At 35.0% G+C, this 19,815-nt stretch overlaps 1 protein-coding gene across 4 annotated transcripts in view; it reads right to left on the reverse strand.

Annotated features, from left to right (window-relative positions):
* Window positions 1-19,815, reverse strand: part of wdb (serine/threonine-protein phosphatase regulatory subunit widerborst) — a 426,118-nt gene that overhangs the window by 88,766 nt on the left and 317,537 nt on the right. For all 4 annotated transcript variants that reach the window (XM_081731142.1, XM_081731143.1, XM_081731140.1 and 1 more), the window contains one exon: window positions 11,989-12,202. In XM_081731142.1, coding sequence (XP_081587268.1) covers window positions 11,989-12,202 — 214 coding nt within the window. The remainder of the gene's footprint in view (window positions 1-11,988; window positions 12,203-19,815) is intronic.

Consider the following 19,815-nt stretch of genomic DNA (forward strand, 5'->3'; position numbering starts at 1 on the left):
AGATTCCATGTCCAGAAGAATGGGGCGTGTAATAAATTCAGAAGGGTCTTGGACACAATATTAATGTCCCCGCCTTAACTCCCGAAAACAGCCCTTTTCAGGGCTACCTAAACGCTTCTGAAAATATTTCTAGAAGTAAACCACTCCTTCTATCCGATTTCTGTAGAATTTTACTACTAAAAAAAATATAAAAAAAATCTCTGTATGCTTTGAACTCAAGACGACCTCATTAACATGCCCGTACTCTACCAGTGAGCTAACATGAACACGCAAGTCCAAGCTGAAGAAACACGACTTTCAATTTCCGGTATTCCATGATACTGATGCTCATATACTTTGCAAATGTTGTATTCAACTTGGGATATTCCGCAACACACACACATAAACAGAGAGAGAGAGAGAGAGAGAGAGAGAGAGAGAGAGAGAGAGAGAGAGAGAGAGAGAAAGAGAGAGAGAGAGAGAGAGAGAGAGAGAGAGAGAGAGATATGAATATACAAAAGCATATTCAACGTATTCGAATGAGACTAAGTAACGACATTCCGTTCTAAAGAGAATTTGTGTTTCTTCCCGTGACGTTAAGGGGATCGGGAAAAGTTATGTGTCTTGAAGCAGGATCCGACTTTGGATACTCTGTTTATACACTTTCTATATCCGTAGGAATATACTGTATTTCACGAATGTAAATGACATGCTGTAATGAGAATATTGAGAAGTTACATCTGTATGACAAATAGCTGCAAATAAATACACTACATAATTTATTTATTGCTATTGAACGATTTTCCTAACTTGTATTTAACATTCTCATATATAATACCAACCTATTGTAAAAATTATCTCAGATTTTATATTTTAAACATAATAATTACTATGTTCTGCAATAATTATGTTATATATATACAACTGATGTATTTTAATGTAATTATTTTAGATAATTTTTCATGCATTGCGGAAAATATAATTTTTAAAAGGGCATTGACCCAGATGGGAATTGAACTGATAACCTTAGGATTTGAAATCCGACAACTTACCAGTGAGCTACCACAAGGATTTCTGCTAACATGCTTTTAGCGATGTATAAAGGTTCTCAAGATAATTATGACATTCATATCGACTACAAACGCTGTTTCTGTTCTACTTTGAATTTAAGTATTATTTTAGTACTCAGGGGATAATTATATTCTATGTCTTAACTTCGAGCATTCTTTTACATATGGAAAGATTCGTTTACGTATCTACTTATGTTCCATCACGTATGGAGAGCTAAATAACAAACAAGCATGTGCTGACATTAATACAAGGTTTCGAAATATTGTATCATTAAGAATTTCAATCAATGCTGCTTTTTTTCTACACTTGGTAACAAGTCTTATTATATTTAAAAGAAGAAAAACACATCTGCAAACTTTTTCCCGATTGCAAAGGCTGGCTTGGAGGTTCGAACCTGGTTTACTTTTTTCCGAAGATACCCGAAGTTGGACTTTGAAAATTTTTGCCTCAAAACACCAATAAAGAATGCGCTCAATCTTTTTGACACAAGGTGTACATAGTTTGTGTGCTGGGCAAGAGAAACAGGAGAGAGAAAGTCAACTTCATGGTCGAGCGGTGTTGCCAAGAGTAGATTTACTATTCTCAGCAGATATGCTTAAGCCAAAGGGAAAATATTTCAGTGAGTGTACTACGTATTTGTTATGTTGAGTTCTCCTTCAATTATTTTGCATACTGCCTGCGTCTTATTGTGTGACTGAAGAATCTTCCTACTATTATAATTATGTTTCGCTATCTTTAACATTTTTAATAACCATTTTTGAGATGTCTGTAATTGGATTCATTCCTCCTAGTAAGGTAACGCTTTCTAATTTTATTTAGTTGTATGCTTTCAAGTAATCAAGCGTAATCCATTTTATTTTTTCTTGTTTGTTTTGATAAAATTATTAATGAAATTGTCAAATTGTCAACAGCAAGAAATATAAATCGAGGAAACCATAATAAACAATAACAGTAAGAACGAAATATAATGTGTGCAGGAAACTAGAAAGTAAGGGAAAAGAAAAATAAGAATATATTAAGGTTAAGACCATGAGGGGAAAAAAATACAAGTAACAACGGATAAATAATATAAAAAATCTAATTGTCCGACACAAATCGAACTACTACTTCTTATAAGGTGTTCTAAAGCAGAAAAATCTCGTCTAGCTCTTTACCTGGTGCTATGGTTCCCAATATAACGGCTACGTTAAATTTTTGTACTGCCATTCTTATTCTTTGAATTAGGAATGTGCTTGCTCGATCATTACCGGATAAATGGGTGATGCGTTTACCTATTCCCTTTATAAAATTGAGGCCTTCTTTGCCCCACGATCCATTACATTCAATAGCAATGGTTACAAATTATACTTGTCTGTAAGGTTACTGTATTTTCTTCTTCTTTATGTTTCTCTTCGACTGGCTACATTGCCCGCTTGGAGTGAGGAGAAAGGAGGCTGGAAGAGGCGAAAGTGTCTGAAAGTGAAAGTGTCTGAGCATGTAAAATTCCAAATCAATGATCTGCTTCTCTTCCAAGGTATTAAAGTCATCTCATCTCCCTTATTGCCGTTATAGCTGCTGAAATGAGTGCTCTCATTATAATGTCATTGATACTTGACTGTCGGGGATGTCTACCTGTACTTTTTATGCAATAGAGTCCATACAATCCCTTTTTATCTACTGGATTCTTACACACCTAACATTTATGATGTTCACAAATATTTGCTTCCAACTGTAACGCAATTACTATTCAAAAACTCTCATTACTGAGATGAAGCTCTAGAGGGAACGAAGGTAAAGCTTTAAGCCAAGCTCCTACTTCTATGAATGATGCAGCAATTAGTCTGGCTTCATCTTCTAGGCTGACTGAAGACTGTAGTAAAAAGGAGAAGTGTGATTTCAAAATAGGTTCTTCTCACGTGGATTGTTTTGCTTTGGTGGTAAATTCGAGTAATTCAGAGCCAACTAGCAACGATCTAGTGGAAGAGCAATCTTGAACTTAAGAATCGATATGGAAGCTTGTATCCTGTTGGAGAAGTGATTCTATAGATATCAGGAACAATAGTGATGCCAAGAAGGCGGGAATAGCCAAATCTATGGCCCGTTGGATGCCTAATCCACCAAAACCAACTGGCAGAGAAGCCCGAAGCCATGTGTTATCCTCAAGGAAGCAATTTAGAATAGATTCTAAACCAGATTTTACGGTGTTATCGAAGCGTTCTAACAAATCTTTCTTCCATGAAGTTGAACTACTACTTCTTCTTCTAGGGGGAAAAAAAAGTAACAATAGAAGGTGTTTCAATGCAGGAAAATCTTGTCTAGTTCTTTACCTGGTGCTATGGTTCCCAATATAGAGGCTACATTACCTTTTTGTACTGTCATTCTTTGAATTAGGAAGGTGCTTGCTCTATTATCACCGGATAATGCGTTTACCTACTTCCTTTATAAAATTGAGACCATTTACTAATTTCCTGCACACATTACATTTGGTTATTATTGTTATTGTTTAATTATTGGACAATTTCATTAATAATTTTATCGAAACAAGAAAAAATGGATTTCAAAATGAAAAACCAATTTTGAAACCGAAAGTAATAGTAAATTTTAACCACTTCCGGGTTTAGTAGACTGTTGCGGATAGTCATATGCTGACTTGAGATGCTAGAACATTTACAAAAAGCAACTTATCGGTATGTTACTGTTTTCTTTGTATGGCAATAAACGCTGAAACTGAAAATTTCTAATTTGAACCACTTCCTGTTTGAACAGGGTTAATCAAAGAGGCAGAACCTACCCTTAGAACTTTGAACTCATTGAAATATATATATATATATATATATATATATATATATATATATATATATATATATATATATATATATTATATATTATATATTATATATATATATATATATATATTATATATATATATTATATATATATATATATATATATTATATATATATATATATATATATATATATCGTACCGCTTTTGTTCTGTTACTTGTCGACTGACGGACGGACGAAGCTGCTCTATAGGATTTCAACACTTATGCATAAGACACTTTGGGAGTCTAATAATATGATCAGAGAAATAATAACATTACAACAATAAGATTTTGATGCACTATGGCGTATACTTTTTTTGAGGCTTTCCAATCACCCCACTGCATGGAGTTAAAGCCTGTCAAGAATTTAAAGATGAATCTCAACGAAATATATATGGTTTTGTATATTCCTTCCAGGTTTTGAATTATTCCCTCTGGATATAGTTAAAGTCAGTAAAAATAAGAAAAAAGATATACTTCACCGATCGAAAAAATGCTTCACGATAACATTCTTAAACAAATATTCGATTTTTGTTGAATATAGGATGCATGTACCTGAAGCTTTCCAGTCATTCCCCAACGCTTAGCTACACAATTAGTCGACGATGGACGAATGAATTTAACTACATCCCTGCAGCTTAGAAAATGTCTTACGATAGCTTTTTTTAAAAAAAATAAAAAGATTTTCATAGTATATCTGAACTGGACGTAGTCTACTGGCTAGTCCATCTGAGTTTATTGCATGTAGTCCTGGGCTTGATTCTCGGGATAGCACAAAAAGTTAATTTTACATCATTCACTTCCATTAATCATCTGTCTTATCTAACTTAAAGAGCATAAGCGAGAGATGTTAAACTAAAGAGATTAATTTCAATTTAGGCGATGCTTGGAACTTTGACATGCTCTTAAGTGCATGGAATTTTTGAATGTTACTTGTGTATTTTGTGACTGGAAAGCATTAATGCCGCCCAATAAACCCTGGGAATCACAGGTTGACATACCCTCCCAATTCGTGTGTCTCGTTTTTGCAAGTTAAAATTCTGACAATTGTAAAAGAGCTTATAATTTTAGGCATTTCTGCAGACACCAATTAAACTACAGACGAAATACCCCACTGAATGAATGAATGTGATTAGAGTAAAAATTAGGTAGATTAGATAGATTATTATAGATTAGAGTAAAAAAATTATATTGATTGATATATTGAACTATATTTCATTATTGTCGGTGCAGTTCATAAAGAAACAAGTCACTGTCCACATATACAAATATAATTATTTGTTTTCTTTTTTGAAAAAAAAGAAAAAAGAAAGAAAAGTGTGGATTTTTTAGGTGTATTAGCTAACAACCAGTTATTCAGTGAGTCACCACTAAACGCTATAGGACGAGAGGGAATGCAAAGTTGCCTCAGACGATCTTTGCTACGCCTGTCTTATCTGTCTTCACTTGATTAATGAATAATTTGTCTGTGTGAGAGAACATAAAGAAGAGGACAAACTATTCTTACCGAGTGGAAAGAATACTATCCTTGAACTTCATATTCTATTCAAGAATACTCATGTGAGATTGAAAAGAAATATAACATCTTATGGTTATGACACGTAGGTAAAAGAAGACAGTGGCCAGTTAATAATGAAATTACAAGTAACTGTTACAACGATGAAGTGGGAAAAACCAACATATGCTTTCAGTATTCAAGCTCGGTGCGAAAAACCTGTGTTTGATTCCTGGTGGGAGCTCATTTGGTTCGGTATCCCACTTTAAACTGTAGATCCACGTCTCATGTAGCCTCGGTGCTGAGAGGGATGCCACACTCCCAACTTATCAGTCTCAGAGCTCATAGGTTTCAGGAAAGGTTATCTATTTGTGATTCCTGAAGGATTGCGATTGATCTAAACATAATGCATGGAGCAATTTTCACATAAATCCAAAAATAGATCAAAGACCTCTCGCTGAACCATTGTGACCCATAATTACACTTCGGATTATTAACTTCCAAAAATTGTGGTTTTAGGTTTCTAACACGGTTTGGGGATTTGCTTAAGCTGGAGATGTGAAATTCGGTATACAAACTCTTAAATACAAATAATGGCATACGTGTTCTAGTATTTTGAAAATTCTTCTGAGGGAAAAAAAGGTGGTTATTACTTTAGTATACAATTTCCTTTTATTTGTTAAAAGAGTGCTGATTGTAATGATCTGCTTAAGTTGCATGTATGAAAATCGGTAAATAAAAATCATTACAAATAATAAAATACTCATTTCAGCATCTGCAAAAATTCGACTCCTAAAGAGGGTACGAGGGACAATTTCAATTCAATTATTTATTCAGGGAACACTTAACGTAAGGTTCACTTAAGTTGGAAGAGTGAAATTTGTTATACAAACTTTTAATTAACAATAAGGAACACACATTTCATTGTTTTCGAAAATTCTGATTCTAGAAGGGAAGGGAGGCAATATGTACGATTATATGGAAGAGGAAACGTTACTCACTGAAAATTCAGGCTTACTAATATATTTAGAAACGTGAAATTTGGACAGAAAACTTTTTTTTTACGAGAACAACGAATAAAAATGTAACTTTGAAATATATATATTAGGGAGGTAAAGGGGATTCAAATGTTTTGTCGAGAATAGAGTGCCATTGTAAATTCCTGAAATTAGGGAGATGAAACTGCATATCAACTCATTAAAAATAAGCGGACACGTGTCCAGAGTTTTTAAAATTCTCGTATTAAAAGGAAAGAGTCGGTTTTTATTATTTTAATCCCTTCGCATTTAAAGCGATGTTGTCTGTTGTTTGTAATAGCATCACGAAAAATGGCTGAAAACTTTGATATGAAGTCTGAACATACTTAGAATCTACCTCGAGCTAGATCTCAATTAACGCTTCGAATAAAGGGTGGATCGTAAAGGAGAATGGGGTTCATTAATGCGAAAAATACAGTACCTCATTATACATAAATGAAGCCTTGACCCAAAATTTTCTGAAATTTCCGGTTTTAGGTACTTTAAAGTGCAAATTCTATATTTTTTTCTTCGCGTTAAAGTAGACGTTGCCTATTGTTTGTGACTGCATCACGAAAATTGACATTCTGGTTGGAAAAAAAACCTGAGTATAGTTAGTTCCTACTTTAAGGTTTTTATCATGACATTGATTAACGAGAGTATCGTAAGGAAGTAAAAGAGTTCAAAGTTCATGCCAAAAATGGAATATCTTATGGGTTTTTATAATTACACATTCATTGAAATGTGTATCTTGAGGGGGAAAGGAAGTTCCAATATTTTCCATAAACCTATTCTTCCCCTGGGAAGAATGGACATTTTAGTTAGTTAGTGTCAATTTACTATAACAAAGATCCAGTAACGGTTTAGCCTCTAATCACTTCTAAATTTCAGGGAATAGCAAATAAATGTGACAGAAATATATACACATTACTATCACTCATATGACTGGTAAGCCTATACTATACAGACAAGGATATTTACAGCTAAGGGATCTGGCATAGTCAGGTACCGTGGTATGAATGTGTGAGTGAGTTAAAGTATCACTGTCGAAAACGTAATGTATAAACGTATAAACCATGAAACGGTACTGTCCCAGTGTAACGACTAAATTCAAGTGTTTTCAACCATTCATTCATCATTCATTTTTTACAAATACATTAATTATCAAAATTGGTTATTAGTATTGCAATGCTTAAATTCACAATGTAATTCAAAAACCAGGAAATGTCAGAAAAAAAAAAGCCTACATCCAGGAAGGTTCGGTTCTCTTAAGCCCTAGTCTTGTAAAGTTGGGACCATGGATAAACGACCATCTTTCCTGGAAGAGGAAAGACTTTCCTCAACCCCAACTCCCTGTGGGTTATCAACCGCAAACTTCACTGGAGGTTGCGACGAAGTCAATGCTGCCAGATTTCTAAACTGAATGATTTTGTTTCTCTCCGTTTGAAGGTTTCCATTCCAGATTGTCATATGAGGACAGCAAAGATAAGAACTGATTTTTTTTTTTTTTTTTTTTATTTTATTTCAACCTAACCACCACTTATGTTGGTATTCGAAAGTTTTCGATAACGTGACATGTTTATTTATTGCCCATAAAAGACCTATACGGAAAAATAAGCTAACAAAGAATCTCATTTTTTAAACGGATTCTATTTTCTTCCAGATGACATTTAAAAAAATGCGTGAAAAGGAGGAACATTGCATCGAACAGGATAAATATTTATTCTCAATACCTGCAAGAAACTTACTTTTGGTGCTATAGTTTACAAGTTAAGGCAGGTAGTATGGTTATTTTTATTTTTATCCTGAATTTTATCTTTCCAGCTTTTGCAAGCCATAGTAAAATGAATCACATACTCATAAATTTAAGCACGAATTTTTTGAACTTATATATGTATGTATAAAAGAAAAGAAAAAGAGAGATAGTATGGGATATGCATCCACGAATGAGCAGCAACCCACATAAAGAAAGTTAGAACTTTTTTTCTTTTTGTATTGTTTTGAAAATTAAAGAAATGAAAAGAAGAAAGTGAAAAACTGCTGAGAAAGCTTTCTCAATACACTTCGTTCCTTATAGAACGCTTCAATTTATGGTTTATGACCATCAATGTTGTCAACAGTTGTCAATTGGTAAGTTTAGTTCTCTACTTTCAATCGACATTTTGTTCGAAGTGATTCTAAGTTGCTGATGTCTATGTATTTTCTTGCTGATTGGAAATTAGAATTTCCTTCGGCAGCGGGTAAGTATTTCGGCGGTACCAGATGGCCTGGTCCTTCTGGCCAGAAAAGTCCAAGTTACAAAAAGAAGGATTGTGTACTTGGAAGTGCGGCAAAGCTGAGGAAGCAATGCATGAAAGTTTCAGGAGTGCTGAAGGTGATCGAAGGGGGCTCAACCCCTGGCTACTCCTAGCTACGGGCCTGGTTTCGATATGAACATTAGTTAAGAAATTCGGGCGATATGTATCTTTTTTTAATGCTAATTATTCAACACTTATCCCCATAAAGCATTTAAATGTCTTATTACTAAGTGTAAAAATTTACCAAAATTACTTTCAAAAGTCAAGAATATAAAATTACACAACAACACGAAGTTTTTCAAGATGAGAGGGAAAAGAATACTTTGACAATCGAGGCGAGACGAGACTTCTTCAAACTTACGCTGACTTCTCTTATCGTGGCAACACTAGTCAAGACTGAGTTAAATCGTTTTTGTGCGTCCCAATCCAGTGGCCTTACATTAATGAAAGAAGACCACATATCGGAATAATATACAATAAGTCTAAACAACACTTATTTAATATCACCAGTACATTGGCTTCAATGTTGAAAACCACAGACCAGCCCACATCACTAACTTAAGGATACGTTTTCACGTAAGACATCTGCACTCGATTGAATTATACTGATTTTAATACAAAGTATTTATATATATCATTCTCATAACAGCCTGCTTTAAACATTATTTTAAGTTTCGGTACTGACAGCTTGCTCAACTGAGTGCTAATCAAATTTATCATCTTGCTGACATTTTGCACTAATGTTTGTTTTTGATTATCTGAGGATATTTCTTGAATAAAACCAAACCAGGATGTCTACTACAATTCCAAAATGAAATTTCGTAACTTTTTCTTTACCAAACCATAAAATTTCGTAACATTCGAAAACTAATAACAGAACCTATATTCTTCAGCACATATCTTTATCTTATCTTTACTTACAAAGGCTGTTTCTTGGAGTGATAAAAGGTTGGTATCGTCTCATAGTTGAATAAACTGGTTAGATGCGTAGGTGGCTTCGACGATGCGATGCGATTTGCATTGCCACTGCTCAATGATGCCAGCTGAAGGACAGTCTCAAGAGCGAATCTGAATGTGAAGTAGGACGAATTTTCATGCATGCGATAGAAGCGTGCTTTGCTTACGATTTGGTAGCGTCTAAAGCCGACAATAGACATTTTTGGCGGTGAATTTTGACGTTTTATATAATAAAATTTTTCAGTCTGTACTTATATTCGTACAGGGAAAAAAAATCGTGACCATAAAGCTAAATTTGACTTTCATGACCGTTTTCTGATTTCTTGACTTTCCTGACCGATAAACACCCTGCAAAATTATAATATAATTAGAAATTGACCATATTTCCTTTTCTCAGGAACGGAAGTTTTTAAACAAATCTGAAACTCGCGGTCTGTAATATTTAATGAAAAGTGTACGTACTGAATTTCACGCCTTCTTAAGCGAATCCTCACGTTCGGCATTTTCTGAACAAATATTCGGAAATTTGAATATTAGTACAGCCTTCCCGCCCCCCTTTCTCCTACAGGAGCGAAATTTTCGAAATCGTTGAAATGTGTTTTCGGTTAATTTTAATGAAGAGTTTTATCTTCCTAACTAGTTTTATCTTCCTAACTTCAACGGTTTGTGATATATACTATTCTTAGTAGAAAACTATTTGAACCCTCTTTCACTTTCCTATAGGACATATATTTTTTTAAAAAATCTTTTCTTAGCCCTTGCTTTTTGACAAAGGAATATTCTGTACAAATTCATGTTTCTATCTATAATAGTCTGCGTTAGGTATTGATGAGTAAGACACTTTAATCTTTTTATAATAGTGTAAATAAGTATGTCTCTTAAAAAAACTCAAATGATTCGTGTTGAGTTTTGACATATTTGTCCTATTTGAATCATGTTGTAGGCAATGGATCATTTAACATTTTTTATTACAAAATTCACGCGTACAAAAAGTTTCTGTTTCTATACGGGTTTCTCAATGTCTTCCTCTAGAAGAAAGAATATATGGTGTTCACACATATTCAAGAAAAAATGTGACAATCTTGTCTCTCAGTATGTACCGAAAACTGTTGTGGTCACTTGTGGTTATGCTTGCGGATGTTTTTTTTTTTTTAATAACGAAGGGTATGGATAAGGGACGTTTATCGGTGGCCGTGACTTTAGATTAACCCGTTCCATTAAATTCAACTTTCTCCATTAAACGCTCTACTTTCAACCTGGTTATTAAACAATTCTAGATCCCAATGCGTTGTCCACTTAATGGAAACTACAGCTACTTCTCTGATCTTCTTACACCCTTTTCCTTTCTTCTCATGTTTTCTCCACAATACCTGACAGCTGATGTTCTTTATGTTGTCTGGTATTGTCCTTGCTATTTTATAGTAAGTATATTAATCCTTTTATCAGTGATGAACAAACTGGCATTAACAAATTGTGCCTACCGTAAGACCACTCAACTATCTATCTGTATATATGAATTCTATAGTTATTATTCCCTAATTCTCCTGCTGGATCAAAGATGGTAAATATCTTAATTTCTGACATTTGATTTCTTAAGAACCTGTAGAGAAAAATATTTTGGAGGTTATAAATTTTAAACGAAGTCTTAGAAGCACAAACTGTTCAGGATATTCCTTAGTTTTGTCTATCACAGAAATACTTCATGTACACAGTTTTGTATCCATTTGCAATAATAAAATATTTCAAGTTATAGGCATTGGTAATAAGTACATGACTGGAGTTGTTAAGATCATCATTATTATGAAAGCTGTCAATACAACCTGAAAAAACACTAACTTTATTTTGTACATGGACCCATTTTATTATTATTATTATTATTATTGTACATGATTTGCTTTCGGAATGTACGTAGAAAAGTTAGAAGGTGATGATGAGAGTTGGATAATTAGGGCACAACTAAGTGCTTGACCATCTTGAAAAGTCATATGTGGATTTTATGTGATTATTGCTACGGGCTATATGTGAATGACATTACTACTACGTGTATAGCATCTTCGACTTAAATTTGATTTGTTTCTGATTAAATTACGGAAAGTTATAATATAACAGATCCACTCGTTTCTCAAATATTAGTGAAGGATCATTTATTTGTATACATGTAAATGATGCGGTCTACACATTTTATAAAATAGGTAATCGTACAGAAATTATTTATTTTCGTTTATGTTTAATAACATTTCATTGAAAAACCATATATTAAATTCTTCTTCACATTCAAATATATATTAAATTCTACTTCATACTCAAACATATGACATGCTTTCACATTCACTGACATCCAAAAATATACAACATAGGTTTACTTACCTCCTTTTGACTGCACGTTTTAGGCCAATACTTAAGTAGCCCTTTTACAACTGGTTCTGTCAATGTTATATCCTTTTCAAGAAACTGTACCACGCAATAGGCCAGCTGTGCGTGGTAAAGCGACAAACACTTTACTTTATGTAGGGGTATAAGAACCTTTATTAAGAATTGCTTATGTTCTGATTTGAGTGGTAATGCAAAACCATTAATAATGCTGAAAAATATACACATACAACTATTATACTCAGAAAATAAACAAACAAACAAAAGAAACGAATAGAAATTTGAGCTGGCATGTTAAAATTATAGAAAACTGCAAAAATTCGTTTATTAAATTTACCCTTTATGGTCACTACGGATAATTCTAAATTACAACGTAATTTTATATATTATATGGATATATCAAGTTCTAAATAAAATAAAATACGAACAAATCTGTAACATGAAAACTAATCTTACTGCACTAAAATGTATTCAATAGTAAAATTATCACAGTTTCAAATGTTTTTAATATTTTTTGAATACTTTATTTAATCATTTCAGATGTTTCATATCAATATTTTATATTCGACAAAGATTTTCTTTTCATTCAACTAAGTTGAAAGGGATCAAATTCAACTTTCATCCCACTACGCTTTCACTTAGAATTTATAAACGTAGGATTTGCTATTCCACGTACCACTATTACTACCTGCCTACGGAAGTCAAGAATGTACCTAAACATGTATAAAGAATTAATCATAATACTGATGTTAATAGTTAGATACCTTAAATCACTTTATTATATTAAACTACTTTTTCGAAATACGTAACGGATGTTAGTAATACAACTCTAAATGTATCTGAATATTTCTCACGGGCTATGATTCAACACTCGAGTGGCAAAATATCTTTGTTACATGAGTGACACTGCAACTAATTCTACGGTATTTATTGCATTTGTATATTGTCTTACGTACAATCCAAAAATAACCGGAACTATACGAACATAATACTGAAGCTTTAAATGTCTTTACACTGGAATATCAAATGACTCGAAAAATAGAAACGCAAGGCTCGTTTGGTTCTGGAATGAAGCTACATACTCAGATTGTGTGCGCATGAACAATACTGTGATAGTAATCCTTTCAAATTAACTTCAAAGTTCCTTATAGTAACTGAATGCTAAGTATCTTCTGAACATTTCGAAAAGCAACACCAACACTGTTTTCCTTTACCAGCAGACCAAGGTTCTAATTAAATACGTGCTAGAAAAAGAAAGTATTATACACTTAGTACTGAATTTACTTCATGTAGAATTATGCACCAAAATAAATATTAATGAAGTATGATTATTAAGTGTACTATCTTTTACAGTATCGTAGAACATGCCCACCTCATATATAATGAATAAGCTACAGCATAAATACACAGTACTATTATGGGAACACCTATGGTATTTTCTACTCACGAACTATTTAATTATTTTATAGCAAATCCTTAAAGAACTTCACTTTTTTGTGTATATAGATCCTGGTCAAATTTACGCGAAGTAACGAACATTTCTATTTAAAGAAAAAGTCAACTATGCTTGGGTTTGTTGTGTGTGACCACGAAACAAACTGTATTTATGTTTTAAACTCTTCGTTATATTTAAGGTGGAATTTTTTTCTACGCCACTACACACCTATTATAATCCTACTTCATTAATATTTACCTTGATACGTAATTCTGCATGAAGTTGACTCAGTACAAAATATAGGAGATTTTTCTATTATTTGATTAGAACCTTGATCTGCTCATAAAGGAAAATAGCGTTGTTTTTCGAAGTGTTGAAACTACTATTATATGAAAAATATCTAGCTACTATAAGAAAAATAGAGGTGAGTAAAGTTAGTTTAAATAAATGTTTCTTACATTTTACAAGTAATTATTTTCTTTATTTTTCTTTTTATCCATACAAGGATAATGAAATAAAATTTATCATATTAGATGCAATATCGGTGCCCATTAGACATTTGTTCGGGTGTTCTACCAAAATACACTCTAGCCCATTTACCCAACAATGAAGAACAGCCAGTAGATCAGAAGGGGAAAAAAAAGAAATATATGAAATGATATCTTTTAATTTAGGGTCCCACGATTATGTCCTTTAGACTAAGGGAGATGGATTAGTAAGGCAAGCGAATGATGATGGAAGAACTGGTGGAATGAGAATGTGGAAAGAAAGACTCCATGAAAACCCACGGACTCTGTTATCCCAACAAACTTTAGCCCGGGGATCGAACCAGGGACCCATACACCAGAGGTAAGCCCCATACATCACTGAGCCACCGTGTCTCCACCAGAAATAAGGTGATACGTATTTTGTCACTGTGGTGAACAAAGTATATAGTAAACTGAAAACTGAGAAAGCTGGAGTGAATTCGAGAATACGGTATGCGATCTACGTATACAAGAAATGAGTGATTATGGTTCTACTGTACACCATTCACTTGCATACAATAGAAAATGATATTCCTTTGTTAATATACCGTTTGATTTCTCGCAATATCACGAACATATTGATATATATGTATTACTAAATTGTGCAATGGATAACTGAACGAAATGCTCATAAAATAATGTTGAAAAGTTGAAATACAATTGTGACCGCAAGCAATCTAACACACAAACTAACAATAGCATTGATAATATATATATATATACATCTGCAGATTAAAAGCAAAGTTATATTTGGAAGGTGATACATAACAATGGTTAACAGAGCATCATGTCTCCTCTCACTGATAGCAAATCCGAACGTAGCAGAATGAACATTCTGAAACGAACAAACAAACAAACAAACAAAAACAAAAGAAAAAAATCTTAATATATAAATCAGATTCCCGCAGTCTTGTAAAATACTTCTTCACTAACATTTAAGCTCTTCATCTGAAGAAAATCGAAATCAATCTAGGTATACTTTTCAGTCTCAGGAGGAAATGAAAATTTGATTGAGCCAAACCAGTGAATAATATGGATTCCCATATCACAACTCACTGATTTTGGCCATTGCACCGACACTCATGGGGGTGAGAATTGGTGTGATGGAAGACAACTTTCTTCTTTGATAAACCTGGTCTTTTTCTCCTATTTTTCCTACAGCTAGTTCAAAAGCTTTGCATAGTATTCACTGGTACTGGTTTTATCAAAAAGAGAATTAGTCAGAAGTAATTGAAGTCGTGATCTTTCCGGTAGACTTTACACACACATATCCTTTTTCATAGGTGCAGAATCAGGATGTTATATCAGGATGTTCAGACTAGTGCTGTCGAAATCGGTTTTTGAAAAAACCGAAAACCGGTTTTTGAAAAAAGTGAAATTTCATAAAACCGAAATGTCGGTTTTGAAAACAGCATTTGCGGTTTCGGTTTTGAAAACCGTATCTGCGGTTTCGGTTTTGAAAACCGATTTTCTCAAAAACCGAAAACTGCAGAAGTCTCAAAAATTCGAGAGCACTATTATCAAGTAACGACGAGGAAACAGCAAAGAATCTTTCCCATCTTCGGCTCACAGTTGCCAGATGGAGGGAAATTTCCCCCGACGTAGGGGAAAAATGCTCAAAATTTGCAGAGGTGAAAGAAGATATTTTTCTTAAAATGTCTTAACGTGTAGGGAAATTCTTGTTTAGTATTCTTTTACAATTGGCAGAATAAAAAAAATAAGTTGCAGTTTCTCACAAAGAGGCACGGCTATCGTTATTGGGAAGTAAAAAGATATAGAATAAAATATGATCGGTGTTCCCTTCACGTATGAACTATTGCAGGTGTCTGGGACTTGCGATAAGAAACCAGTCAACACATGCAAAACCACAACATTCACATTTATCGGAGTGGCAACAAATCAACAATAAAATTGTGTATTGCGATCTAAATTTTTTTCTTTTCTTTTTTTAAAGAAAGGGAGGTGGTGTTTTTTTGTTAACAAAAGAAAGAGTGGCAGTACTATTTAGAAACAAATTGAAAGAGTAATGATAATATAAAAGATCTCAGTCTAAGTGGATGAGATTTCAAATTGGATTTCATGGGTTGCAGGTGTAGTGATCTTAAATAGGGATATACCTTATTTTCTATTTAGCTTAGTGTTGTCATATTACCCGATTTTTGCAGGTACCACCCGATTGTCAGGTTCTATATTCGTCCCTCGCTATCACGAAAAACCACCCGCTTTTTGGGATTGGAGAAAAATCGGGAACTGCTACCGGCTGGTCAGAGCAGAACATTAATGCAACTGTCTACTGTCAGCAGTTGAGCCGTGTTCAAGAAAAACTCAAAACCCTGGAGCCAGCACTTCTCAATCGCTAAGGGGTTCTACCGTTACGGGACAACGCTAAGCCCCACATGATTAGAGTGACCCGGGACACCATCCTACGCCTTAAATGGGAAACACTATTGCAACCGCCATACTCCCTGGACAATGCACCATCCAATTATCCCTGAACCATTTCTTGGACACTCACATTAGAGAACTAAAGTCCAACTCCGTAGTAAAGGTGCAAAATGCACTTGATACCTTCTTTCCTTCACGGCAAACCAAGTTCTACCGCGAAGGAATCCATGCCCATCCCGAACGTTTTCAGAAGGTCCGTTGATACTGATGGGTACTATTTTTGATCTTCCAGGTACGTCTTAGGCAGGGGTGTAGCCACGGGGCCAGGCCCCCCAAATGATTTCCTGGCCCCCCTAATGACCAGATGTTAAAACATCATCGTGAGATTACTTCGCTTCAGTCATTTAAAAATAACAATGTTTACATATAATTAATAATTTACGGTAAAATAGTAGGGAAAAATAGTATTTTACCATACCGATCACAAAATAGTATGGTATTTCTTCTTTATAGCGATCCGAAAATAGTATGGTATACTTTTTGTGACAGTAGATTACACAATTTACGGCGATTTGTATTTGACAGTTTGAAGACAAACGTTTTGACAAGGTACTATAAATTCTATGAAATGAAATGAAATCTTTGAGTTTAACGTCCCACGCCTATGCCGGTTAGGCCAAAGGAGACGGTGATTATGAGAAATGAATGAAATGGTGGAATGAAGAAAGTGGGAGGAAACGGAACCCCGAGAAAACCCATGAGCACGGTTGTTTGTCCACCACAAAGTCCACACGGCGCAAGCTGGGATCGAACCAGGGACCCCAAGCACCGGAGGTGAACGCTCTACCACTGAGCCACTGCGCCCCCCACTATAAATTCTATCATAAAACAATGGTACTATACTAAATCGTAAGTACATTATATTATTTATATGCTGTAATTAGTGTTTCAAGAAAACTTTTTATCAGATGGAAAATTTGGTGAAAAGCAACGTTTTTATTCAGTTTTTCAGTTTGGATTTCATTCGCTTTTTAAAATGCTATTTCGTGTAAAACAGGAAGTGAGATATAGCTGTTAATAAAATAATTATGTCTTTTTAGTCACGAATAATAAATAAACGTTTTTTCAGAAAATCTTAAAATAAGTGCAATTTCAAAGAAAATCAGTCTTATGTATAAAAGTAACCAAGAAAGTTCTGTCGCTTTTTGCGTAGGTCTGCGATAGTTGGCCCTAACTGGCGGCCGGGTTTCGTCGAGTCGAAACATATATCTCGCGTCGGGGTGTTGAAGTACCACCGCGTAGCAGCGACCAGCGAGAACTTCGTCTTGGTCCGCACTTCTCAGATTCTTCGCGGAGAATCGTGAAGGGACCAACACGAACTGTCGCCAGTCATGTGCATGCGGTTATTATTATATATTATTTTTTGCTGACGAATTGTTCCTAAAGTGAGCTCAGAGGGTCAAGAATAACCTCTGCCTCAACATCATGACGTGAAAAATCTTGAGATAAGTGCGATAATTGTATGAATTTAGATGACAACTGTCGTCGATCATTAGAAAGTGAGTATGCGAGAACTATGAAATAAAGTAAATAGACACGCGTCATTTTGTTACAAAATTACATGGCGAACACATTTTATCTACTTCCAAACAGTTATCGTCGAATATACACGGTTAAAGGAGCATTGTGATTGACCAAATTAAAAAGATCTTAACGATTTATCCCTTTACAAGCAACGTTTCCTTCATCGCCATCGTAGCGAAGTAGGAAGAACACTTGCCTAGTAATCATAAGGTTGGTGGTTTGAGTCCCCTTCGGGGTAATTTTTTGGTACTTTTTAAAAGTGTTTTTTAGACTCACCTTAATGTAACTAAATCACACATGTAGCCGATTTAACATTTTGGGGGAGTAATTTTGTGGTTCATTGGCGTTTTGTCACATCTCTGCCGCTGGTGGCATAATTTTCAAAACGGTAGAGGGGCCACCGGGGATCGTCGCTGCGGCGTCGCCAATGTTTGGCGTGATGTCGCTAATTGCCCATTTGTGGTCCACCGACGCTTACGGCATGGGGACAATTCAGTGTGAGTGGCGAAACCATTCAGCAGCACCTTCAACTGAGGAAACACTAGAAGTTGGGTCGATGGGTCCCATATAACTTGATTCCGGGTCAAAAGGCAACGCAAGCAGACACCTGTGTTTCTTTGCTGTCTTGTCTGAGGAAGGAGCCATTTCTGGACAAGGTGTTGTCATGTGATGAGAAATGGTCCTGTACGAAGTTCCACGGCGCCGTCATAATTGGTTAGCATCCCATGAACGGTTCCAAGACAGCCGAAACCAGTACTACACCAGAAGGAAGTCCTCCTGTGTGTTGATGAACTGCTCGTGGCATCGTGCATCGGGAACTGCTACCAGCTGGTCATCGCATCAATCCAACTGTGTACTGTCAGCATTTGAGCCATGTTCAAGAGAAACTCAAAACTCCCAAAGGGGTCTTTATGTTACAGGACAACGCTAAGCCCCTCGTGGCTAGGATGATCCGGGACACCATTTTACGCCTTGGATAGGAAACACTATTGCATCCGCCATACTCCCTGGACATTGCACCGTCCGATTATCATCTGTTCCCTTCCTTGGACAATCACTTTAAAGGATGCCAGCTCAAATCCCAAGTAGAGGTACAAAATGCACTTGATAACTTCTTCACTTCACGGAACACCAACCTCTACCGCGATGGAATAAATGGCCTTCCAGAACGTTTGCAGAAGGTTGTCGATCTATTTTTGATCTTCCAGATACGTGTTAGGTGACATATGAATGTCCGGAGGTGGTGAGTGAGAAAGCGATAGAACTTTCTTGTTTACCTATATAGATCGGTTCTGTGTATTGAAATAGTTATGCACAAAGGTATAATGTTTGGTCGGGGGCAGTAGTTCTTGGTTAAACATAATACAAACTATCTGTAATATAATTTATGAAATTACTATTATTATTATTATTATTATTAATAAGCTAAAACAGTGTTTTTAGTTTTCCGGAAGGAAACCAAAATTTTCCAATTTTTTTCAGGCTTCAAAAACACTAGCTGTAACACATTTTTTTTAAAGATTGTAGCTGCCCCCCTTCAAAAACGACGGGCCCCTCCTACAGAAACCTGCTGGCTACACCCCTGGTCTTAGGTGACATATCGATGTTCTAAGGTGATAGGTCAAAAAGCGACAGAACTTTCTTCGTTAATTTTATACATACTATGTAAAACTACTGTATAAGTTCTAGTATCTCGAGTTCGGGAAGTCGGAATGTCAATATTCCTTAAGATTCGTGTTCCTTGTGCTCTACTTTACAAAATATATAAAAATCAGGTGGGGTCCAGTTTGCTTCCCTGCAACCGAAAAGTACCTTGGAAGTGTCATCAAAGAAGTAACTAAAAAAAAAAGTGCAAATGATCCCAGGTCAGTATTTGTAACACACAAGTTCACA

The sequence above is a fragment of the Thermobia domestica genome, chromosome 11 (assembly GCF_964235325.1).
Source record: "Thermobia domestica chromosome 11, izTheDome1.hap1.1, whole genome shotgun sequence".
NCBI lineage: Eukaryota > Metazoa > Arthropoda > Insecta > Zygentoma > Lepismatidae > Thermobia > Thermobia domestica.